The following is a 21543-nucleotide window of genomic DNA, read 5'->3' as shown; positions in this document are numbered from 1 at the left end:
AATGATCCTTTGGTAAATAATGCCACAAGTTCTGGTAGCCCACAGCATCTGAGTAAATTTTGGCCTACTAGATACCTCAACAACGTATAGAAGACTCCCAGTGTATATTTTGAGCCATCTTTTTAAAAAAAGGGCCCTCTAATATGCCATCAAATAAGGTATAAAAAATTGGATATTTTAAAAGTTAAGAGTACCTGTTAGGCAAACTAAATTTTAGGTTATTAAAAAGTAAAGTACACTTGACTAGCAGTTTTATGTAGAACGGCCTCTGCCATAACTTTTTCCCTAGGACAAGACGCAGACAGGGCTGAAGTGATGGACAACTCAGGTGAAGAAGAAGTTCCACCTAGAAGATTGCTCAAGGACCCAGAGGGTGTGGTTAAAGACGGAGTGGAAGAAGCTCAGCCAACTGAAGGTAAGAGATATTTTATATTCTATTTTTTATCTTATCCTTTCCATGCTCTTGTCTTTTGTGTATCAAGTTCCCTTGTTTTATAGTGCAGTAATGTGAAATTACTTGATCTAGGAGTTCATTCCCTTAATGAACCAGACCTAAAGAAGGATAGGGTGTTTGAAGTTTACACCAAGTTAAGCAGTGGTGCTGCCCTCTTAGTATTAGTGTACAGTATTTATGAGAAAACAGCAGCAGAAAGAGAATTCCTTTGTTTGGGAGAAGGGAAGAGAATTGCCAGTCAGAGAAATCTTGAAAGTCCTGATCTTTACAGTGAATGCAGGGAACAGTGGCTTAATGGGCAGTAATGGTTACCTGTTGTGATTGCAATTTGCGTTATTAGCCTTTCTTATTGGAGAACCAGATTTTTATGGGATAGCTATTTGAGATGAATCTTACCTAGTGTTAAAGTTAGCTTACATCTTTGTGCTGTTAGGTGTATCTTTATTCATAATAAACAAAAGAATAAAGCTTAGCTGATCCAGATTGACTGTCTGGCTTTTAAACATAACATGTCTATCTGCAGTTCTTCAATCAACCTCTTGGAAATGTAAATCTGTGTTTGTGATGCATTATTTACATGAAATAGAGACTATTTTAAAAACGCAGTACCCTGGGTCCGTTGTCTAGCTGGCATAATGTTAGGGGAGGAAGCGTAGGAGTCTGCTCCTCTCTACCTCTTTTGCGTTTGATGTAGGCTGTTGAGTTCTCAAGGAGCCTGGGGTTACTATGTACATGTAATGAGATTTTTTTATGGTATGCAGGTGACAGTATTGTCTGGTTGTCTTTCCTTATGGTACTGCACCCAGGGCAAAGGCACTCTTGTAAGGTTATGTTAGCCATCAAACTACTCCATGAGCTGCATAACCTCCATTGATGCTTTGTAGCATTCGGAATATTCCTTTGCTACAAGGTTATTTTGTTGTAGAACCTGGCTTTATCGAACTAATTTCAGCTTTTAACATATTTTAGGTTTGAAAAAAAATACTTATTTTTAACATTATTTTATTTACTATCTTTATGATGCTGTATTTGCTGTTCAGCATCAATGACCCCAGGTACTTTCTTAATGGCCAGTAAACCTCAAAGGCCTGAGAGTTGGTCATGGACTAGAAATTAGTTCATGAAAGATACCTCATGTAACTTCCCTAATTTGCCATTGAACAATGTATCGTGTACTAGGTGTAATAACTTCTAAATGCACTTTTGTAATTTAATATAGTTTTCCTTGTGCATGAATAAATTCCTTTATGTATTTGTATTATATATTTTTCTATGTAAGCATGGAATAATAAAGAATTTTATTCTGAATTTTCAGACACGAGTGTAGTTCAGGAAGAAGTTGAAAAGATGTCATCTGTATTAGCAACTATGTGGCTCGGATCACAGAGTGGATCAATATACGTGCATTCAGCTGTCCGTCAGTGGAAGCGCTCTTTGCATTCTATCAAGCTCAAGGATTCTGTGTTATCAATTGTGTAAGTCCTTTGCAATTTTTTTTTATAATTTTTGTATGGTGTAATATATGTCATGATATTTTTAAGGTGCCCAAACTCAATACATGGATAAAGTAAATTATCTCAAGTTTCAGGAAACTGAAGGACGTTTTGGTTTAGTAGACAAGAGCTTGTTTTTGCCAATCAAGACATTAATTTCACTTTCTTGAAAAGGCTATTTTTTCCCTCAATGCATTGTGGTAAAAATGATCAACGTTTGCTTTTACAGACACCTCAAAGGTCGCGTTTTAGCGGCTCTTGCAGATGGGACTGTTGCTATTTTCCATCGGCAAGGTGATGGCCAATGGGACTTAACTAATTATCACTTACTAGATCTTGGGAAACCACATCATTCCATCCGCTGCATGCATGTTGTGCACAACAAGGTCTGGTGTGGATACCGGAACAAGATTCACGTCGTAGATCCTAAAATAATGAACGTGGAAGTAAGTTTTTGTTGTGTTTTTATAGTAAATGTAAATGTCATGTTTCAAGCATTTGCCTTTACTCTTACCACTTCACTATAAATTCTGTCTCTTCGTCTATGTCAATTTTATCAAAAGTCACAGTATATACATCTTCATTTTTACAGCTCTCAGTGATAGGTTAATCATTGCTTTGGTGAAGGCAAAAAATGGTTGTTACAAAATTAATGACATTTTTTCCTTAGTCAGTTTGTTTTAAAAGGTCACCATTTTTTTCAATAAATAAGAATTCTGTTTAGAATCTAATTGTGTTAAAAGAAATCTATTACTTATAATAGCCAAGCATCATGGTCAACAAATTTCCCAGAGGCTTCACTACTGGTAAAAGAAAACAGTAGCTGACATGCACTCATCAGTTTTTTTTTTTTTTTTTTTTTTTTTTGCATTCTTATTATGATTGGGTTATTTTCACCCTTGGGAATCAGTATTTAGATGATTTTCAGCTTTCTCAGGTGTTGAACAGCCACAGACATCCAAGAGCCAAAGAAGTTTTACTTTCTTAGTTGTCTTGTCAAATGCTTACATCACTTCCATCTGAGATTAATTGACCATTGAAGCTGAAAACATTTGTAGCATTTAACTGTCACCTACTATTTTCATGTAGAAGGAAAGCAGTGTCTGGTTACTTTATTGACCACAAATTTTTTTTTATTAAAAATAATGGTTATACAAAAAAATTAATTTTGTTTTTAAAACATTACATTTATAGTTAGACTGAGACAGTAGAAAAAAGAAGTCCTTTGAACAGAAATATTTAATTTTAAGTTAACTATGTAGTATTCATATTGTATTAAATAATAGTTTTGATTGATTTATTGCCATCCTCCAAGATATATAAGGAATGCATGACCAAAAGATTTGTGTGAAACTAACAGCTGGAAGACACTTTTTTTATATAAAATGAAATCTTGCAGAAATCGTTCGATGCCCATCCACGGAAAGAGTCACAAGTACGGCAGATGGCGTGGATTGGCGATGGAGTTTGGGTTAGCATCCGTTTAGATTCTACGCTACGTTTATATCATGCGCACACTTATCAGCACTTGCAAGATGTGGATATAGAACCATACGTATCAAAAATGCTAGGTAAGAAGCTTTCATTATTATAACTTTAGTGTCTGGTTTCATCATCTGACATTAGAATCTTTGTAGACATATTTTTGTGTTTAATGCTAGAACATATGGTTTTATGTGAACTTATTGTTTTAGTATGCTTTTGATGTAATTGTAGTAAAATTGTTTGAGATTTGTTTTTTAAGATGCTATTGTTGTTGCATTTCAGAAGTACCTCTTAAATTACTGTTAAGTCTGTTTTGTAATCTACCAGTATATCCTCATTACTTGCCCATCTGAATGACTAGTTTCCTACCTCCAAAAGTATACATTTTTAGATTGTTTAATTATCATTTAATTTTGGTTTAAAGTTGTTCTGTTTGTTGTTCAGTTCTTGCTGAATACATGTGGTTTACATGGGAATCTTCTCTTCTCAGGTCACTTGTAAGGGCAAGTGTTGACATAGTGTATTAGATTTGTGGGAATGATTCACATTCGTTGATTTACTAATCGCTATCTTAAGTCAAACATTCAGGATGGGCCACAATGCAGTTAGACTCTTTGAAGTTTTCTTAGAGTGAGAGTTTATATATATCTCACTCTGAATTGGCACAGTTAGTCCTTCATCCTAAGACAGATTGTATAGGTGGTAACAGGAGTCATTGTTTTTTGCTCACAATCGTGACCAGGAACATGAGATTTCCGTTGGATATTCAACTTGCCAGTCAGTTGAGATTTTCTTCCCACCTAAGTGGTTTGCATTCTTATAGGAACAAATAATAAATTTTTCAAGTAGGTAATTCGTATTTTTTTTAAGTATACAAACCAAAGCCTTTTATCATAATCCCACCTCAATCACCCCACATAGTCGCACCTACCTACCACTCACTACCAGTTAAGTACTGTACTTTGATACCAAGTTTCAATGACTGATTCCAGTTTACATTGAGGAACACTCCTACATCAAAGGCTTTGCTTTGTATACCTAAGAAAAATGCAAATAAAAAACTCTTGATTTTTAAAATTCAACTCAATTTTATACAAACTCATTCATTGTAAAGTATAGTGCTATTCTCCCTTACCTTCCTCTTCAGGTGTTGCTTGGCACAGAAGAAAATTGGCTAAGCATGCACACTGGAACTGTTTTCTTTAAAATGTTTCACTTTGTGCACCTCGTAATATTCTGCACAGTTAAAGGCTATTTTATGATTAATAGGTTTTTATCAAATTGATTTTACTGTTAAAACATGCATTTTAATGTTGCAGTCCTACCTGGTCATAATTTAAATGTATCGAAAAATACAGATAATTTTTTAATAACATGAGGCAGTTACAAAGGCCGTGTTTGCTCTGAATGCTATAATAGCTAAATTTGAAATGTTGATCTTCCTTAGATTCCTGTAGTAATTGCCTTTTTTCGTGAATAGAATGTAGATTTTTTTTATAATAATGATTTAGTCATAGACTACAAATAGTGAAGTTAAAATGTGAAGTTCTTGTTGTTACCGTATTTGAACTGTCATGTGTTATCTGCTTGGTTGTGAATTTTTGGTGTTGTGAGGATTCTTTTTCGTCATGTTTGAATCTGTCTCTCTGTTTAATTTCCTTTGTTTATTCATCTTGTCATTTTCTGCATTAACCAAGTAGCATACCTGTTCTGTGTTTGTGCTATTTTTTTGGCGATCAAAATATAATTAGCATGATTTCTTGTTGCCAGACTAGGAAGGATATTTAGTACTAAAATTAGCGAATTTGAAAAAGGACATTTACTGAAAACTGCTAGAGTAAATAAGAATGATCTTTATATTACGAACAAGAGTTAGCCGCAGTAATCAGCCATAAATGGCAGGCCAGGGAGAATGATGTTGCACAAAACCAAAGTTATCTGGTAGAGAATTTTAGGATTAAGGTTGAGGTTGATTACTGAAGGTCAGTGAATTGTTACTGTTGTAAGATTAAAATGTTCACCTTGCTTGTATTTGGAGGGGTTGCTATTCTCAACAAAAATATTCATTTCCTCACAAACCCATTACTTTTACTTAGCCTTTGATAGATATGCTCAAATTCCTCCCAAACACTCAGAACTTGGAAAAGGTCAGCTGCTATTGCTTGGTGGCACATGAGGTGTGTCACTTTAGGTCTGAGTTGCTAGGTCCAATTTTTTGTGTCTGTTTGGATTGCTTATCATTCACTTGCAATTTCCATTTTCATTTGACTCATTTTTCATCCCTAAAGTGTTTTTAGACAACTCAGAGAACTGGTATTGCTTTTCATCCTCATTTTCCATTTTCATTTCACTTATTTGTCATCCTGAAGTGTCTTTAATTAACAGATATTTCACAAATAAACTACAGATTATGCTGGCTCAGAAGTAGTTAAGAACCTTTGTGTAAATACCTTTGAGTTAAGCTTTCTCTCAGGAAGATCACTGGGCTTTTGACATTGGTGGAAGCTGGGTTGTGTTGTTTCTGACTCAGTATTTATAGAGAATTTTGGTTACTAGTTTTTTTTCCTGTAGGTGAAAGTTCCAGTTAATCATTAGCTGTAATTTGTTTGATTCAAGTTTGGGATTAGGTTCAGCTTCAGTGCTCTGTCTTTTAAGCATCCTTACATTTGCCTTTCATGTCCTTCACTTCAAAAGAGATTGATTTTATGGATATGAGAATCTTGTGATAGCTGACTGGCAGTAGAGGTTTCTGGGAGCCTCCACATTAAAAATCTCTCCACATTAAAAATCTAATAATTATTTCATTCATACATGTGAGTGTGTGCAGGGCTTTTTAAAGAGGTATTACAGGAACATTGTTGTTTATTTTGAATGGCATACAAAGGTTTACGAGATCTTTACACCATCCAAAATAACATCATAAGTTACTAGACCTTATGCTGTTAAGTTACTAGACCTTATGCTGTTGCATATCATTATTTGAAACCTTTGGTTAATCCGCACTCTATTTACTGATTAACACAATTATATTAATTACCTTGAATTTGAGCAGTTAAGAGTAACAAGGTGACACATGGCATCTTTGTTATGTGAACAGGCAGCGTAAATTACATGTAAATTGCACACCTGTAAGGAGTCATATTGATGTCTGTCAGTTTATTACCATTTATTACAATTGTCTCTTGTTTTTTTGCATGAATAATTTATTACAAGGTATTATCCCATAATATTGTATGATTTGAACAATTGTGTTTATATGTAAACATACTGCGTTACCTGTTTGCCCAAGGTTTCAGCCAATGATATATGATAGCCTAAGTTGAAGTAAATAATGACGGGCATTGGATGAGTAAGGATTCAAATATTCTTATGCAGTACCATTTAAAATGCATTAGACCCAGAGAGAGAGAGAGAGAGAGAGAGAAGGAGAAAGAATAGGAAACACACAGCAAGTATGTACTTTAGTTTACCTCAGCATGATGTATATGTGTATGTATTAGTTTGTTGTATTACAACTTCAGAAAAGTTTATTTAATATATTAAAATCATCATATTTTGTTAGCAAATTCAAGTACACTTAATTCCATTGTCACCATCAGAGTTATCCTTTGAATTTAACTATTGGAGGCATGGGAAATGGATAAGTGAGAAGGGGTGGACACACATCAGCAGCCAATGAAAAAAACAAAATATTTGTGATGTAATCATGACATATCTTTCTCGGCCACAAAAAAATGATAAAATGATATGTAATGATTTTTAATATGGTGTTGTTGCTGTTAAGTCAATAACAGTCACAAAAGCTCCTAAGCAGATGAAGGCCTGCCCAGCCTTCCCACCCCACCAAGACTTACCCCCAACTTATTCCCCTATAGTACTCGGCCAGTCAAAAGCTGGAAACAAATGACGTGTAATGATCTTTTAAATGACATTGTTGCTTTTAAGCCAATAACAGTTTCAAATGCTCCCATGCCGACGAAAGTCTCTCTCTCTCTCTCTCTCTCTCTCTCTCTCTCTCTCTCTCTCTCTCTCTCTCTCTCTCTCTCTCTCTCAACATTCTCTCTCTCTCTCTCTCTCTCTCTCTCTCTCTTTATATTTCACTCTCACCATTTTATATTTCACCCTCTCCACGTTCCTATCAGGGCTGAACTTGGGATTAAAGGGCATCAGGAGTGTCACTGTTCACAGTGACCCAACAATTAGACACTAAGATCTGTCTTTTGATTATTTTTTGTCACCCCCTTCCCACCTTTGGTACCACCCCAACAATACCCCTTGTTGTATGACTGTTAACAGCATTACCATCACATTTTCCATCATGCAGCATTGCCAATCATACAGAAGGCTTTTTACTACATTTTATTCATTGTATACATATGGTATCTCCCATGTATATATTCGGGGGCTGCGGTGTTTGCAGATAATGTCAAGTTGCAGGTAGTGTGTTGGAAGATAATCGATGGATTACTGTAGATGTTTTCAATAATAGTGGAGGGGTTTGTGGGGTGAGGAGGACCATCAGCTGATGAAAGCGAATGACTGGCTGTTTCATGTGTAGCATTACTTATAAAAATATTCATGCAATATTGCAGGGTATATAAACTTTACTTCATCTGTTTTATTACCACTGAAGTTGCAGTGAATTAATTGTATTATAACCTAACCAACTTGTGACCTGGCAAAATCATTGCTCCAGGTACCATTGATGCTCTTAGGACCTTGAAATATCAAGCTGTGTGCTGAAAACAGCAGGTGCTGCAGTGTTTGATAAGGTCGCCAGTATTTGAAAATTAAACAAATGAAAAGATAGAGCAAGGTGTTGAAAAGCACTTGTATATGACAGTAATATACGAAGGAAAAGTGAATTGCACTATGCTGAGAGTAGCTGTGTTGTTATTAATGTTTTTATTATTGTCATATATCATTTAAAATTGGCAACATTTTCAAAGGGTGAAAATTAGAGTAAGGCTTTAGTTAAATAAGTTGGAGTGTTAGGCGAGAAGAGACTAAAAGGATGTGGATAAAAAAGTAAATACAGGAAGCGGTGCTGCTTGGGCCAAAGGAATGTTCCTGAGAACTGATAGTATTACTACCGGTGTGTGATACAAGGTGCTTTTTAGGCAGTAATAGATGGTTACAAGAGTTGTTCTGGATATTAAATGTAAATGGATGAGGGATTTTCAGTGCTGGAGTGCTTAACTGTAATTGAAAATGGTGTTAGAAAGGAGGCTAGCCATTTACTGATGCAAGGGCAAGCTCTGAATGAGATATAACGCTTCCATTCCCCTGGAAGTAGAATAGCTTGTGAGCTGGGCTGAGTAAAGAAAAAAAGGCTAGCGAAGCTTGAATGGCAGAAAGTGACTGTGGTAGTGCAGTAGTGGTAAATAAGATAAGCCAACTACTTAGTAGTCGTTAGAGAATCAGATTAATAAAGATAAAGAATTAAGAATCTATGTAAGGCCTATACTTCTCATCACAGTAGAGTCTTTGGCACAAAATGGAAGAGGTTGTAAAGAGAGGTGATGACATAGAGTTAAAGTTTGACAGAATGGGAATATTGTATAGCAAATGAGAAAATTGCTGGGAGATAGTTTCGAGAGGTGATCATAACGGGAGAGGTGCAGTCATTAAAGGAGTAAATATGGCAGCAACAGGAAAAAAACTCCAGGGCAATGTTCAGAAAATCATGGAAATCTGTAGATGATGACATGGATCAGAAAGGAGTACAGACATAAAGTGCACAAGTCAAAAGGGAGTGGAGAGAACTTGTTACATGTATAACCCATTGAGTGAAGGCTGTATGTAAAACTTGATGATGATTCAAGGCTATCACATTGAGGTTGATCCTGTTGATGTCTTGTAACACAATACAAGAAATGGTGTGCTCTGAGGCTGCCTAACCTGTATCATAGCTCTGTGCTGACTATTCTTTCAGCGTGGCCAATTAAGATTTTTATTGTTTATCCAGAAAATTATCTTTTCCTATGTTGCTGAGCCATTCACTTGACTCTCTGTTTTGCTTTTTTTCTCTCTTGAGAATGCTTTGCTGTATGATGCAGACAGATATATTACTCTGTTTTATTTTTATTTTTGTCAGATCCCATTTCATATGAGCACCAATGTTAATTGAACATTTGTGTATAATGATACATCTGTGCATGTTTATATATAATATATATATGTATATGTGTATATATATATATGTATGTATATGTATATATATATATATATATATATATATATATATATATATATATATATATATATATATATATATATATATATATATATATATATATATATATATATATATATATATATATAATATTGGAAAGTTGGGAAAACTACTGTTTTGTTGGCTCCCGTTTACTGATTGGGTCACTGTCTCTGCCACGATTGATTAACCACAGATCTTTGGGAGCTTTTATTTTAAGAAACTTGGTTTTATTTCAGTTATTCCATTTCTGCATGTTATTGTGCAATACTTTCGTGACTTGGAAACACCTGTGTGATTGGAGTCCTTTCAACTGTTACTTTGTTTTTTCAGAATTTTTCATTTTAGTTGTGAAGAGCTTCTGAACTCAGTTCTTTTCATCGAGGTTTGGTTTTTAAGGGTGTCATGGCAATGCACTTACAATTACAACTACCCAAATCTTGGTTTTCGTTCACATTTCTGATATTTCTTTTACTGAGGAGCGTTTAACTCAGATGCAGTTCCTTATTTTGGATGAATGGGCTGCATGGAAGTATGGTTTTTTGATTGAAACTTTTTTGTTAAACATATTTTTTTTTTACTTTTATCATACCACAATGTATATCATAATGGCTTGGAGGGCTTCACAATTCTGTGTACATGATTAATTATTTCTCTATCTTAAGTTACTCTTAGTATTTTGCTACTTTAGTTTTTCTCTTGTACTAGATAATTTATATTTTTGCAACGTAGTATCTCAGACACCTGGGCATTGGATTCATTTATTTTTTTCTGTAACAGTATCAAACACCCTTTTTGTTAAGTTTCGTAGGCCAAGATTGCCTCTTGCACAAATAGAGCATCCAGTCCTTTTGATCATGATGACATATTTTATCCACTCCAACTTTGTGACACTGCTAATTTATTGACTGACCTGCTAATCCTGCTGCACCACCATCATCTGCTGCCACTGCTGTGCTACCACTACTCCTGTTGCTGCTGATGCTGGCCACTGAATTTACCCCTGCTGTTGTACCTGCTTACTTCTGCTTATCCACTGATGCTGTTTGGTGACTGCCAAAATTTTTGCGCCTGTTGCAGGTGTCTTCCCTGGAGGTATTGACAGTTTTTTTCTATTTATTTTGAACTCCCAGTTTTATTTAAGTTTTTAAAATTTTAATTTACATTCTAGTTTTTTTTTTTTTGTAAGTACTTGTCTTCGTTATGTTTGTTTACCCCCGTAGGTACAAATGAAAGTTCACACAAGATTACAGTCCAAGAAAAATGGATTTTGACACAAAGTATCATTCAGCTTCAAAGCAAAAGAATTGAGATATAACTATTTCTAGAGGACTGGAATCTCAATTATTTCTAGAGGACTGGAATCTCAACATATAGGAAGACATAAAGTCTAACAATAAAACTGAAAATAGAGATAGATAGTACCTAAGATAAAAAAATATATATATTGGAAAAATCCCAGTCTTTGCTTGCCAGTCTGAAATGGATTGCTAAGGATTTTATATAACTGATGTTTGTTCCTAAAAGAAGTTTCTGTATCCCAGTGTTTAGTATGTTGAGACCAGAACTTAAGTAAGGATGATGATAGCTTCCTTATGCAGTGTGCCAAGTATAATATCACATTGAAAAATATTTGAAAATGAAAAGTGGAAAATTTCATTTCATATTGTTCGCTCAAACCTGATACATCATGCTTTGTATCTGCTGTTTTCTAGAACTTGGGTGTTATTTTTTTTTTTGGTAATCCATAAGCCTCCTAGTAGAATATAAATAACATTCCATGTATAGACAATGAAAAAGTTTATTTTGATCACTCTATAAAGAGTAATCATGGACCAAGTTTTTTTTTTTTTTTAGCTCAGAATCAAAATAAAGAAGTTCTAGAGAGACCTGTTGATATATAGAAGTATTTTAATGTATTTAGGTTTGCTACAAGTAGTGATCCATAGGTTTTCACTAGTATGAACAGTCATCTGATTTTTTCCATAATAATTATAACCCTAGTGGAGGGCATTAAATTTTGCAAATTTGAGGGAAAATGGTGCTTAAAGGGATTCTCCTTGTCATCAGGGTTAGAGTGTCTCTAAGAACCTTAGCAATAAAATGTAAAGATTTTGGTGCCAGAAGGATATTCCTCTTGACATCTACTGAATGCAACACACTGTATCTTGGAAAAGCCACCTTAACACTGAACCAAACTCATGAAATCAGCTGGGTTTTCCTTATTTGCCATCAAGGAAAACCGTCTTGTGAGGCTGAAGAAATCACTATTTTTCCTTTCTGAGATGGCCTGTATAGCTAAGTTGCTTACTTTTGCATTGCTTCCTATTTCTATAAGCATATTTGATGAAGAATTGACCTGTTTCCTTTTTGGAATAGTGCTCTCATGGAGAGGAGAATCTACTAGGTAGTGTAAATGAAAGTTCCCCTCTCTTTCCTTTAAGGTATTAGTAAAGATCTGAAAAGGAGTAGAATTGCCAGTGTGCAGACCTGACACATCCTCTTTGTTGATTGTGTTTGACCAACACCTGAACTAGATCTCAGTGTGCTTTGACATGCATAGAAAACTGTAGCCCCCAATTTCATTACTTCTTGCCCTGTAGGGGGTTAGTGCGGTCAGTGCGCCTCATGTGGTGCAATGTTATGCTATTACCAGAGGCATGGGTTGACCGAGTTTATAGATGCCGTACCGACATGCATAGCAGTAATCTTTTTCCAGTGATCCGTGTAACTTTATACTTCATTCTGTGTTAGGGAATTTTGAGTTGTAATTTTTTATGCAGTGTTAAAAACGACCCTAAAACCAATATAAAGAATGTGTGTTACAAATTGAAGTTAGCCATAAAGGAAGGTGCTTTGCCACTTTTTTTTTCTTAATATGAAACTGTTGCAGCAATTCACTTAATAATAGGAAAGAGGTAAAAAGGTGTAACAGTGTATAGACTAAATATTTCATATAAAAAGAAGAAGTCTATTCTCATACAATATTAATGAATTAGTTTAAATGAGAACTGAGGGGTTAGTTCAGCTTTTTATGAATTGGACAGTGAAGTTTACCTTCATTATAGTAACACATCATAAAAAGACATCATTGGCCGAGGCCCATACCAAATTGTGTGTATCACATGAAAATATTGTTGTAAGTTTTGTATAGTATGATTTGGACTTGTTACAAATAGTGTTGAAGGGTCTAACAGTGAAATGAATAACGTCTCTACGTAATTCCAAACTGTCACAAAATTTATGCTAAGAGAGAAAGTTTGTAGGTTGTTATTCATAGTTTTCCTGGGCAATGCCAGATTGGTCAGCTATAAACAGTTCCTGAATTTAATACTCTGTCACACATTTGTAAGTATACAAGCATTCTTAACACTTAGGCTGGCAACAGTTGACTTCAAAAGTAAATGGTACCCAGAGGTTTCATAGAGAAGTTTTAGTGCTACTATGTCTTATTACAAGTATTTATCAAACAAGTGGTATCTATATCAATATGTCCGTTCCAGCGCTGCGCCGTAAGTTGATTTCCACCACAAATTGATGTTTCACTGTTATCAGCGCTTTAACAGCACTTACGGTGCCGTAACTTGATGTTGCATTAAGTTACAGCACTGTTAACTTGATGCGTGTTTTGCCATTGGCGCCATAACTTGATGCATTATCAAGTTACAGCACTGTAATACACATAGAGCATTATTGATGATAAAAAATTTTAATGGATCTTGCCATTGTTATAAAAAAAAGTTGAAGTGATATTTATTAGTATTTTTCTTGTATGTTTGCCTTGATTTATTTTTTAAATTTTCCTTAAGCATCTAGGGAACATTTTTTTATTACTTTGGGGTGAATTTTATAATATCTACAGATGATAATGTCTACAGAGTGATTTTTTCCCTTCAATTGGTGATTAATCGCATTTAGTATGTAATGACTGTGCTTATTTCAGGCAATTATTCTGAGTAAATATTTAATAGCTGTGCCTGTTCCAGGTACTGGAAAGCTTGGTTTCTCATTTGTAAGGATAACAGCGTTGCTCATCTCTTCAAATCGATTATGGATTGGAACTGGCAACGGCGTTATTATTTCTGTGCCTCTCTCTGAAAGTAAGTTTTCAGCATCTTAGCTTTTTCTTCTATTTAAATTATTTCTTGCACTAAGTTGGAAAGAATCATGTTTATTCATATCTGTTAGATTTTTGTCTGTTTGTCTCCTGTGAGAACACAAAATATCTCTAAAGGCTAATGATAGATCTAGTTTTTTTTTTAGCATAGGCCCAAGGAATGGTTAATTATGTTTTGAGGTGCATGCCAATCCAGGATTTTTGTCAGTTTCTAATCTTTAGAAATTTAACTCCTTTATGCCTCAGCTAAATTTGAGAACTAGTTATTCATTGCCCTCCAGGCATTCTGAAGAATGTTATGTATTTGTCTAACCTGGAAAATTCCTTGGAGTTCCAAACAGCTAACCAGCTCTGTAAAATTTAAAAAAAAATGTTTCTCATACAGAGTGATTTTTGTGGATATGCAATCTCTGAGTACTTACTAGTTCATGTCTCAAGTATGTTGGAAAGTTTATGTATGCAAGCATTGCGATTCAGCTTGTCTTTTGTAATAAAAAACCAATTGCTACCATTTTTTTGTTACAGAATAGTAATTGGATTCCATAATGTATTTTTTTTTTTACTTTGAAGTGAGTACAGCACATATTTGTGCGTTAGCAGATTGCATAGTATTGAGAACTTTGATAGTTTATTGTACAGATGAATTTTTTACACCATGAGGAATGCATGTCATAACATTTGTTTTCTGTATCCTTTTTGTCATGGTATACCCAATTCCTGTATTGCATTGTGCATGTTTAGCTTGTTAAGTACATTTAGCACATAATATTACAGATGCTAATCCTCGTCCAGCAGCAAGCAGCGCAAGCAGTGAATCTGGGACTGCTGCAGGAAGTTCAAGATCAAGTGGAAATGTTGGGCCCTTGAATTCAGGGAGCGGAGGGCCTGCCAGAATGCCAGGTGCTGTTGTCAGAGTATATGCTGACACAAAAGACCAAGTCACACCAGGGTCTTTTGTTCCTTATTGCTCGATGGCCCAGGCACAACTCTCTTTCCATGGTCACAGAGATGCTGTCAAATTCTTTGTTGCAGTGCCAGGTGAGTTGTCGGCCCTAAATATTTCAGTAACAGTGATTTTGCATTTGAATGACCGACTACTATAAAAGAATTGCTCAAAAACAAGTAAACAGAAGCTTTATGGAACCATTTCATTTTGAAGTTAAGAAATTTCATTGTTTTACAGTTTGTGATCCTATTTTTCAAGATTTGCTCTTATTACAAACTGGAATAGTACCAAGTGTTGAACTTTGTCCGCAAAACTTGTGTGAAAAGAATTATCTTTTGAGAAACTTTGACCGTATTATACATTGATATTATTCAGAGAATTAAGAACCTTTCTTGTTTTAGTTTCTAAAAGCTGCCTCAGTTACCCTTGTTTCCTTAAATACTTATGATTTTTCTTGATATTTGTCATAGATAAATTTTTATTAGATGTTTATCCCTCCATTGCATGATAAGATTACTTAATCATTCCAAATGTCTTATTACATGCAATTCTGTTTTTTTCTGCTTAATGTAAAACTTAACTACTATTAAAAAAATGTGTTTTGCCCAGAAAGCTCTTCACTAGCATTATTTGTTTACCAGGTGTATTTTATAACAAGAAAAGGACTGGTACATAAGAGAGGCAACAGGGTAGGCTGGATATTAGGTTGACATATCCAACCACTCCTAACACAGATTCCTCTGAAACAAACCTTTGAACTATTTTGTTATAACCCATCATGGACAGTGAATGCAGTCGTCTTTTTAATTCGTATTTCATTCAGCTTGCCCATTTTTATGTCAGGTTTTCCTTTATAGTGTTAAACTTGTTTACCATGAGTTCTCGCCACTCCCCTTCATCAGATCTGTTCCCTTTCTCCCAGATTTTCTGTCTTGAATATGTCTTTGCGTAACTTCTCTTCTTCCTTTTGCAGCAAATGACTAAGCCATACCCACTTAAAATCTCTGCACCAGTTATTATTTACTTGTCTCCTTGATAAAGTCAAAATTAAATGAATTTGCTAAGAGTACCTGGGCTATTCCTTTCTCTTAATAGTAGTAGTAATTGTGCATTAAGTAAAATGAGCAGGCTCATGTGCTTCTTAATGGACTCACATTTAGCTTTTGTGCCTTTGTGAATAGGTTTTTTCCTGTTACGGAGGTAAAACTCGTTACCATTTCAAGTTTGGGTTGCTTAAGCTTATGTACAATAGGTTCACCATCACGGTAGACTGGGATGTAGAAATTCGATTCTGAAGGGTGACTTCTAATTTGTTTGAAAGGGCCAGAGGACACCACGAAATTAAATTGAATAACATAATCAGCTTGGTAAATACTTGTTTGGTAGCTGTATGAAGACATATTTCGTGTCGAATTTTTAATCTTAAGTTAATGCATAAATTATTTTTCTTTAATCTCATTCATTTTTCATTTTGTCATTAGAGCTTATTTTGTACTCCCAAAAATTGTTCCTTTAGATATTCAAGAATAATAGTATATGTAGTTTTTTGTTAAAGCCTTTAGGATTCTTTTTTGTGAATAAATTGCTTTTTAGAATAACACATTTAATATATTTCTTTAGTTTTCTTTTCTTGTTAACGTGTTACATATAGTTCATATTTTTCATGGGACATGAAAGGAGATTCTTTACAATAGAATTAACCTGAGAATGAGTGTTTTTACCTTGGCATTAGTATTAGTAACATTGTTCAGATTATATAGGAACAGGATTTTCCTGTTAAATTTACCCTTATTAATATTCAAAGTTTTTAAATGAGTACTGAAATGTCTGTTGCTTATAGTTAGGCATTTCAGACCTCAGATTGCAGTTCCTTTGTTCTGTACTGTCTGCTTATATTTTTGAAGTTTTACATGTGCAGTTGCCTTCTTTCACTTGCTGCCCCCAAAGACCTCCCGCACTGCCGTAGCACTCTTTTCATACTAATTGTGGATGTGGTTTTTATGTCAAAAGTCAGCTGTTGTGATCAGTTCCGCTCCATCACCCCTCCAAACCTTCACAAGTGAAAATCCAGGCCGCATGTGCTTATTTTTAATTCATTTTGATTGTTAATGTCCATCAAACACCTCACAGGCTTAGGTGGGTATAATACCCTTACAGCTGCACCAACGACAGCCTCGTTGCCAGCCATAACGGATAAGGACCTACAAACCGAGGAACCTGAGAAGAAGCCAAAGAGCATGTTGGTAATTTCCGGTGGTGAGGGATACATCGACTTCAGAATTGGTCAGTTTATACCTGTATTTTTTTTGTCTTGAAGTGAATTTAAAATGAGTTAAACATTTTACAGTGCTTTCTGGTTCTTTTGTTAATAAATCCTTCATGCCTGGGTATGTATTTTGTACATAAAGTAAATCAAAAGTTTGTATTTTAGTTTAGGTACACTTTTTAACAGCTTTTTGAATCTCCAGATTAACTAAGCTCTTTCATATTATGCAGTCAAGTAAATAATTTTGAAATGGAAGCCTCTTTTGCATCCTGCATATTGCTCTCTTAAGAACATATTGTGTGTTTTGTGCAACCTGCTTGGGATTTTTTTGCGTGCTTGTGTTGACGTTTGTGCCTCACAGCCGATGAGCGTGAAGAGGACCGTGATACCGCTAGTCACCTCCTGGTGTGGCATATTCCTGTGGAAGACAACCTTTCCCAACTCAATGCCCAACCCTATAGTTCCCTTCCAGCCAACCCCTCCTCAGCAACCACCAATGGCCACTCGTAGCAGCGCCAACACCACCATCTGGACAGCTTCAGCCTCAGCCAGTCAAGGGTATGAGCCTCTTTCACTTCAGAGTCACAGCACTATGGTCTTTAATGCTCTTTGTAGTTATAACCAAGGATTTGACCCAGTCCTGAATATGAAAAGTATGATGAATTTCTTTTTTATGTGATGAAGCATAGAACCAGAAGAACCTTGGTGGAACAGTACATTTCTCTTTACTCTTCTTCTGAATTCCAAGTCCTTAAAGTAAATTACATGGGATTAGGCAGTATTCTCCAAGTTGAATTCCATTGTTACAAAACACAAAAAAGAATAAAGGTTGAATGTCTGAACAGAATTTAAAAAATATATGATATATATAATATATATATATGTATGTATATACATTATATATACAGTCATACCTCGTGCATTCGTGTTTCTGGATTCATGAATTCACAGATTCGTGCCATTTTCATTTGAACCTAACTAATTTGCATCTGAGATTTTTTCACATTGCGAAATTTTTTTTTTTCTCGTAGTTAGGGCGCGCACACATTTTTACAACTTATTTCTCTGTATGTCTTTATGTAATTTTAAATTGATTGAATACCTGTACCCTCTACGTGTAGTACGTACATCTTTATTTTATTGAATTGTACCTTCGTTATATGGCTTCTGTGACATGAAGTTTACCCAGTTTATCTTCCTGACAGTGACAAAGAAAACGTCAAATCATTTTGTGTACAGTCCCATTCATCACTTGGTTTTACCTTACTGTGAGTACAAAAGAAAGTGGCAGCCAATAAATTAGTACAGGGGTACCATTGGTATACCATACTGTAAATGCTCTAGTGTAGCAAATACGCATTAGGCCATGTTGTACTCTATTTTTACGTCGGCCATTTATTTCTTTTGTAAGGGTAATGTATTCTAACTTTTAAATGAAATTAAAGTGCTTTGAGAGCATGATTTGGGTCATAATTAGGGTTTAAACTCTGAAATAAGCATTTATTAGCATTTTGCATCTGAGATTTTTTGTGAAATTTTTTTTTCTCGAGTTAAACATTTTTACAACTTATTTCTCTGTATGTCTTTATGTAATTTTAAATTGATTGAATACCTGTACCCTCTACGTGTAGTACGTTACATCTTTATTTTATTGAATTGTACCCGTTATATGGCTTCTGTGACATGAAGTTTACCCAGTTTATCTTCCTGACAGTGACAAAGAAAACGTCAAATCATTTTGTGTACAGTCCCATTCATCACTTGGTTTTACCTTACTGTGCGTACAAAAGAAAATGGCAGCCAATAAATTAGTACAGGGGTACCATTGGTATACCATACTGTAAATGCTCTAGTGTAGCAAATACGCATTAGGCCATGTTGTACTCTATTTTTACGTCGACCATTTATTTCTTTTTTTAAGGGTAATGTATTAAGCTAACTTTTAAATGAAATTAAAGTGCTTTGAGAGCATGATTTGGGTCATATTTAGGGTTTAAACTCTGGAAATAAGCATTTATTAGCATTTTTGTGACTCGTACCAAACATTCGCAGTTCCTCTTGAGCCTTGACAGGTTCTGGAAGCTAACCTCACGAATGTTCGAGGTATTACTGTAATTATGTCTAAGCAGCGTACTTTGTGTGATGATCAAGTGAAAATTTTTCAGTGTCATGAGGACAGGTTAAAAGCTGCAAATATTGTTCATCAAACTGGAGTGAAACTCCAGACCATTTACAACCTTATCAAGCTGTTTATGGAAAGTGGGGCCATTGAGATACCCCCCACACTTTTTGGGTTCTAAAGTGTCAGTTGAGTTGTAATCCAACTCTTACAGCAGAGAAACTTAAAGACCCATGCTACTAGGGTTGACCTCTGTTCAGTGTGTCCAGGAGACCCTCCCCTAGGGAGAGGTACCAGAAGGCTCCTGACAAGAAGAAACCCTCGCTATCTCTCACGCAAAGGTGCGGAAGGCACGCTCTTAATAAAACCAATAAATGTTGGGGCCTTAATGAGTGGCATGAGGTGCTTTGGTCTGATGATGCTTCCTTTTATGTGAGTGATGAAAAGGGGAGGACCCCCTTACAGAGAACCTCCCCCTTAGCACCTCAGTCAAATAACCCCAGTGCCTTATGGTGAGGGGGAGGGTATTTTGGGTATGGAAGCTTGGGAGGTCTGGTCCCACCCCCCAAAAAAAAAGACAGTGATTAAGGAGGTCTACTACATGCATTTGAATCTGCATTTGGATAGTTCGTTCGAGAACAGCTCAACATTAATACTTCACCAAGACGGTGCCCACACTCATCCTCCCAAAATACGTAGCAAAGCAGTGGTTTAAGGACTGCCATATTGACTTTATCCCTAATTGGCTTGGTAATTCTCCTCATCTGTCACCCATTGAAAACTTTTGGGTAGTATTAAAGCAACAGTTAAAGGATCAGGACACGTCCTCTGTAGAAATGTTGGAGTAAGCACTGCACGAATGCTGGGCCTCCCTTGACCCCCAAGTTTTGAGGAACCTTCCTGACTGTCCCCCTCTGCCCCCAAAAGGCCCTTAGTATGAAGAGGAAGAGGAATGTTAACAAGCATTAGTTTTGGTAATTACATGCATGTATTTTCTTTGATTTTTATTGATTTTTTATTGACAATGTTATTAGAGAAATTGAATTTGAAAGGGGTTTTATTGTAATATCAATCCACGTGGACTGTTGATGTCCTTCAAATATATAAGCAGTATTCTAATATATTGGCATCGTAACTTAACAGACCATTTGGGGTGTCACTCCCACCTGATAAGTAATAAAGATTGGCATATAGCATTTATGATACAGTATCCTGGAGTCAACTCATATAGCTTACAGTGAACAATTCATTATAAAGTAACTTATTGCCTGTCCTAATTATCATTCAGTTTAAAGTATTAACAAACTAATTTGCTTTTATATCATTCAATTTAGGAGAAATATCTCTAAAATGCATTGTGGCTAAGCATTCATGCAATATGGTACTGTTTAGCCTAACAAAAACATTGCCAGTAGTGATCATCCCACCTACTTATGCATACAATATATGTAAAATAAACAACTCTACTATATAAAGAAAATAAAACCTTAAACATCTTTTTGTCTGTTTTAACTTAAAAACTGCAAAATACATTGCACTTAATGCTCTCTCTCTCTCACAGGATTTTTATTGACTTAAATGCAGTACTATAATTACCTAATACATATATTTTTCAGCCTGTGTAAGTATACACATTAGTATCACATTAGATAAACTACACACACTACATATTTGGTGCTCTCTCTCTCTCTCTCTCTCTCTCTCTCTCTCTCTCTCTCTCTCTCTCTCTCTCTCTCTCTCTCTCTCTCTCTCTCTCTCTCTCTCTCTCTCTCTCTCTCTCTCTCTCTCTCTCTCTCTCTCAAGATTTTATTTTTTATAAAGAATAAGTTAGAGAGAGTAGTGGGCAAATACCAGATTCATTATGAAAAATGTTTTAGAGAGAGAGAGGGAAACTTTTACTTTACATTAAAGGTATGTTAAGAACATTAGATTTATTTCAGTTAGCTTCTTTGAAGTTCAAATATGCAATGCATGATGCTCACTTATACAGACAGAAGAATATATATATGTAATGCTGCATTACAGCATAAAGTACAATACCTATACTGCATTGAATAAATGTCAATTAAAATACTGCATGAGAGAGAGTACGTGTGTAGTTTACCTTAACGCAATGCACGTATACACAAACATGCAGTATCTGTGTAGTTTTTCATAATGTGATGCTTGTGTATGTTGAATCACATGAGGAACTGTTTTTATTTATAAATTTGATCAACTGTGATTTCCTACTTTGTATTTCACGTTCAGGTTAGAATATCAGAGCAAATGCTCACACAAGGAAAAAAACCACTTTTAAAAAATTCGTACAAGGAACTGTTTTAATGCTTGATTACCATTGATTTGCAGCCGTATGAATTTTTATTCTGAAATACAAAGAACAGTACATATATTCAAGCACTTTCACTTTGACCAAACATTAGAATTTCTGATAAGATGATTGATTGCC

At 35.2% G+C, this 21543-nt stretch overlaps 1 protein-coding gene across 50 annotated transcripts in view; it reads left to right on the top strand.

The window, feature by feature from the left end:
- syd (JNK-interacting protein syd) overlaps positions 1-21543 on the top strand; it is a 121038-nt gene that overhangs the window by 78400 nt on the left and 21095 nt on the right. For 25 of the 50 annotated variants that reach the window (XM_067087536.1, XM_067087550.1, XM_067087538.1 and 22 more), the window contains 9 exons: positions 290-415; positions 1770-1929; positions 2177-2393; positions 3347-3518; positions 10727-10741; positions 13633-13746; positions 14538-14801; positions 16840-16992; positions 17337-17533. In XM_067087536.1, the coding sequence (XP_066943637.1) occupies positions 290-415; positions 1770-1929; positions 2177-2393; positions 3347-3518; positions 10727-10741; positions 13633-13746; positions 14538-14801; positions 16840-16992; positions 17337-17485 (1370 nt within the window). In that variant the 3' untranslated portion in view covers positions 17486-17533. The remainder of the gene's footprint in view (positions 1-289; positions 416-1769; positions 1930-2176; positions 2394-3346; positions 3519-10726; positions 10742-13632; positions 13747-14537; positions 14802-16839; positions 16993-17336; positions 17534-21543) is intronic. The other 25 variants (XM_067087580.1, XM_067087583.1, XM_067087574.1 and 22 more) reach the window with 17 other exon arrangements.

This window comes from Macrobrachium rosenbergii, chromosome 44, assembly GCF_040412425.1.
Source record: "Macrobrachium rosenbergii isolate ZJJX-2024 chromosome 44, ASM4041242v1, whole genome shotgun sequence".
NCBI lineage: Eukaryota > Metazoa > Arthropoda > Malacostraca > Decapoda > Palaemonidae > Macrobrachium > Macrobrachium rosenbergii.
This window is presented reverse-complemented; position numbering and strand designations above follow the sequence as displayed.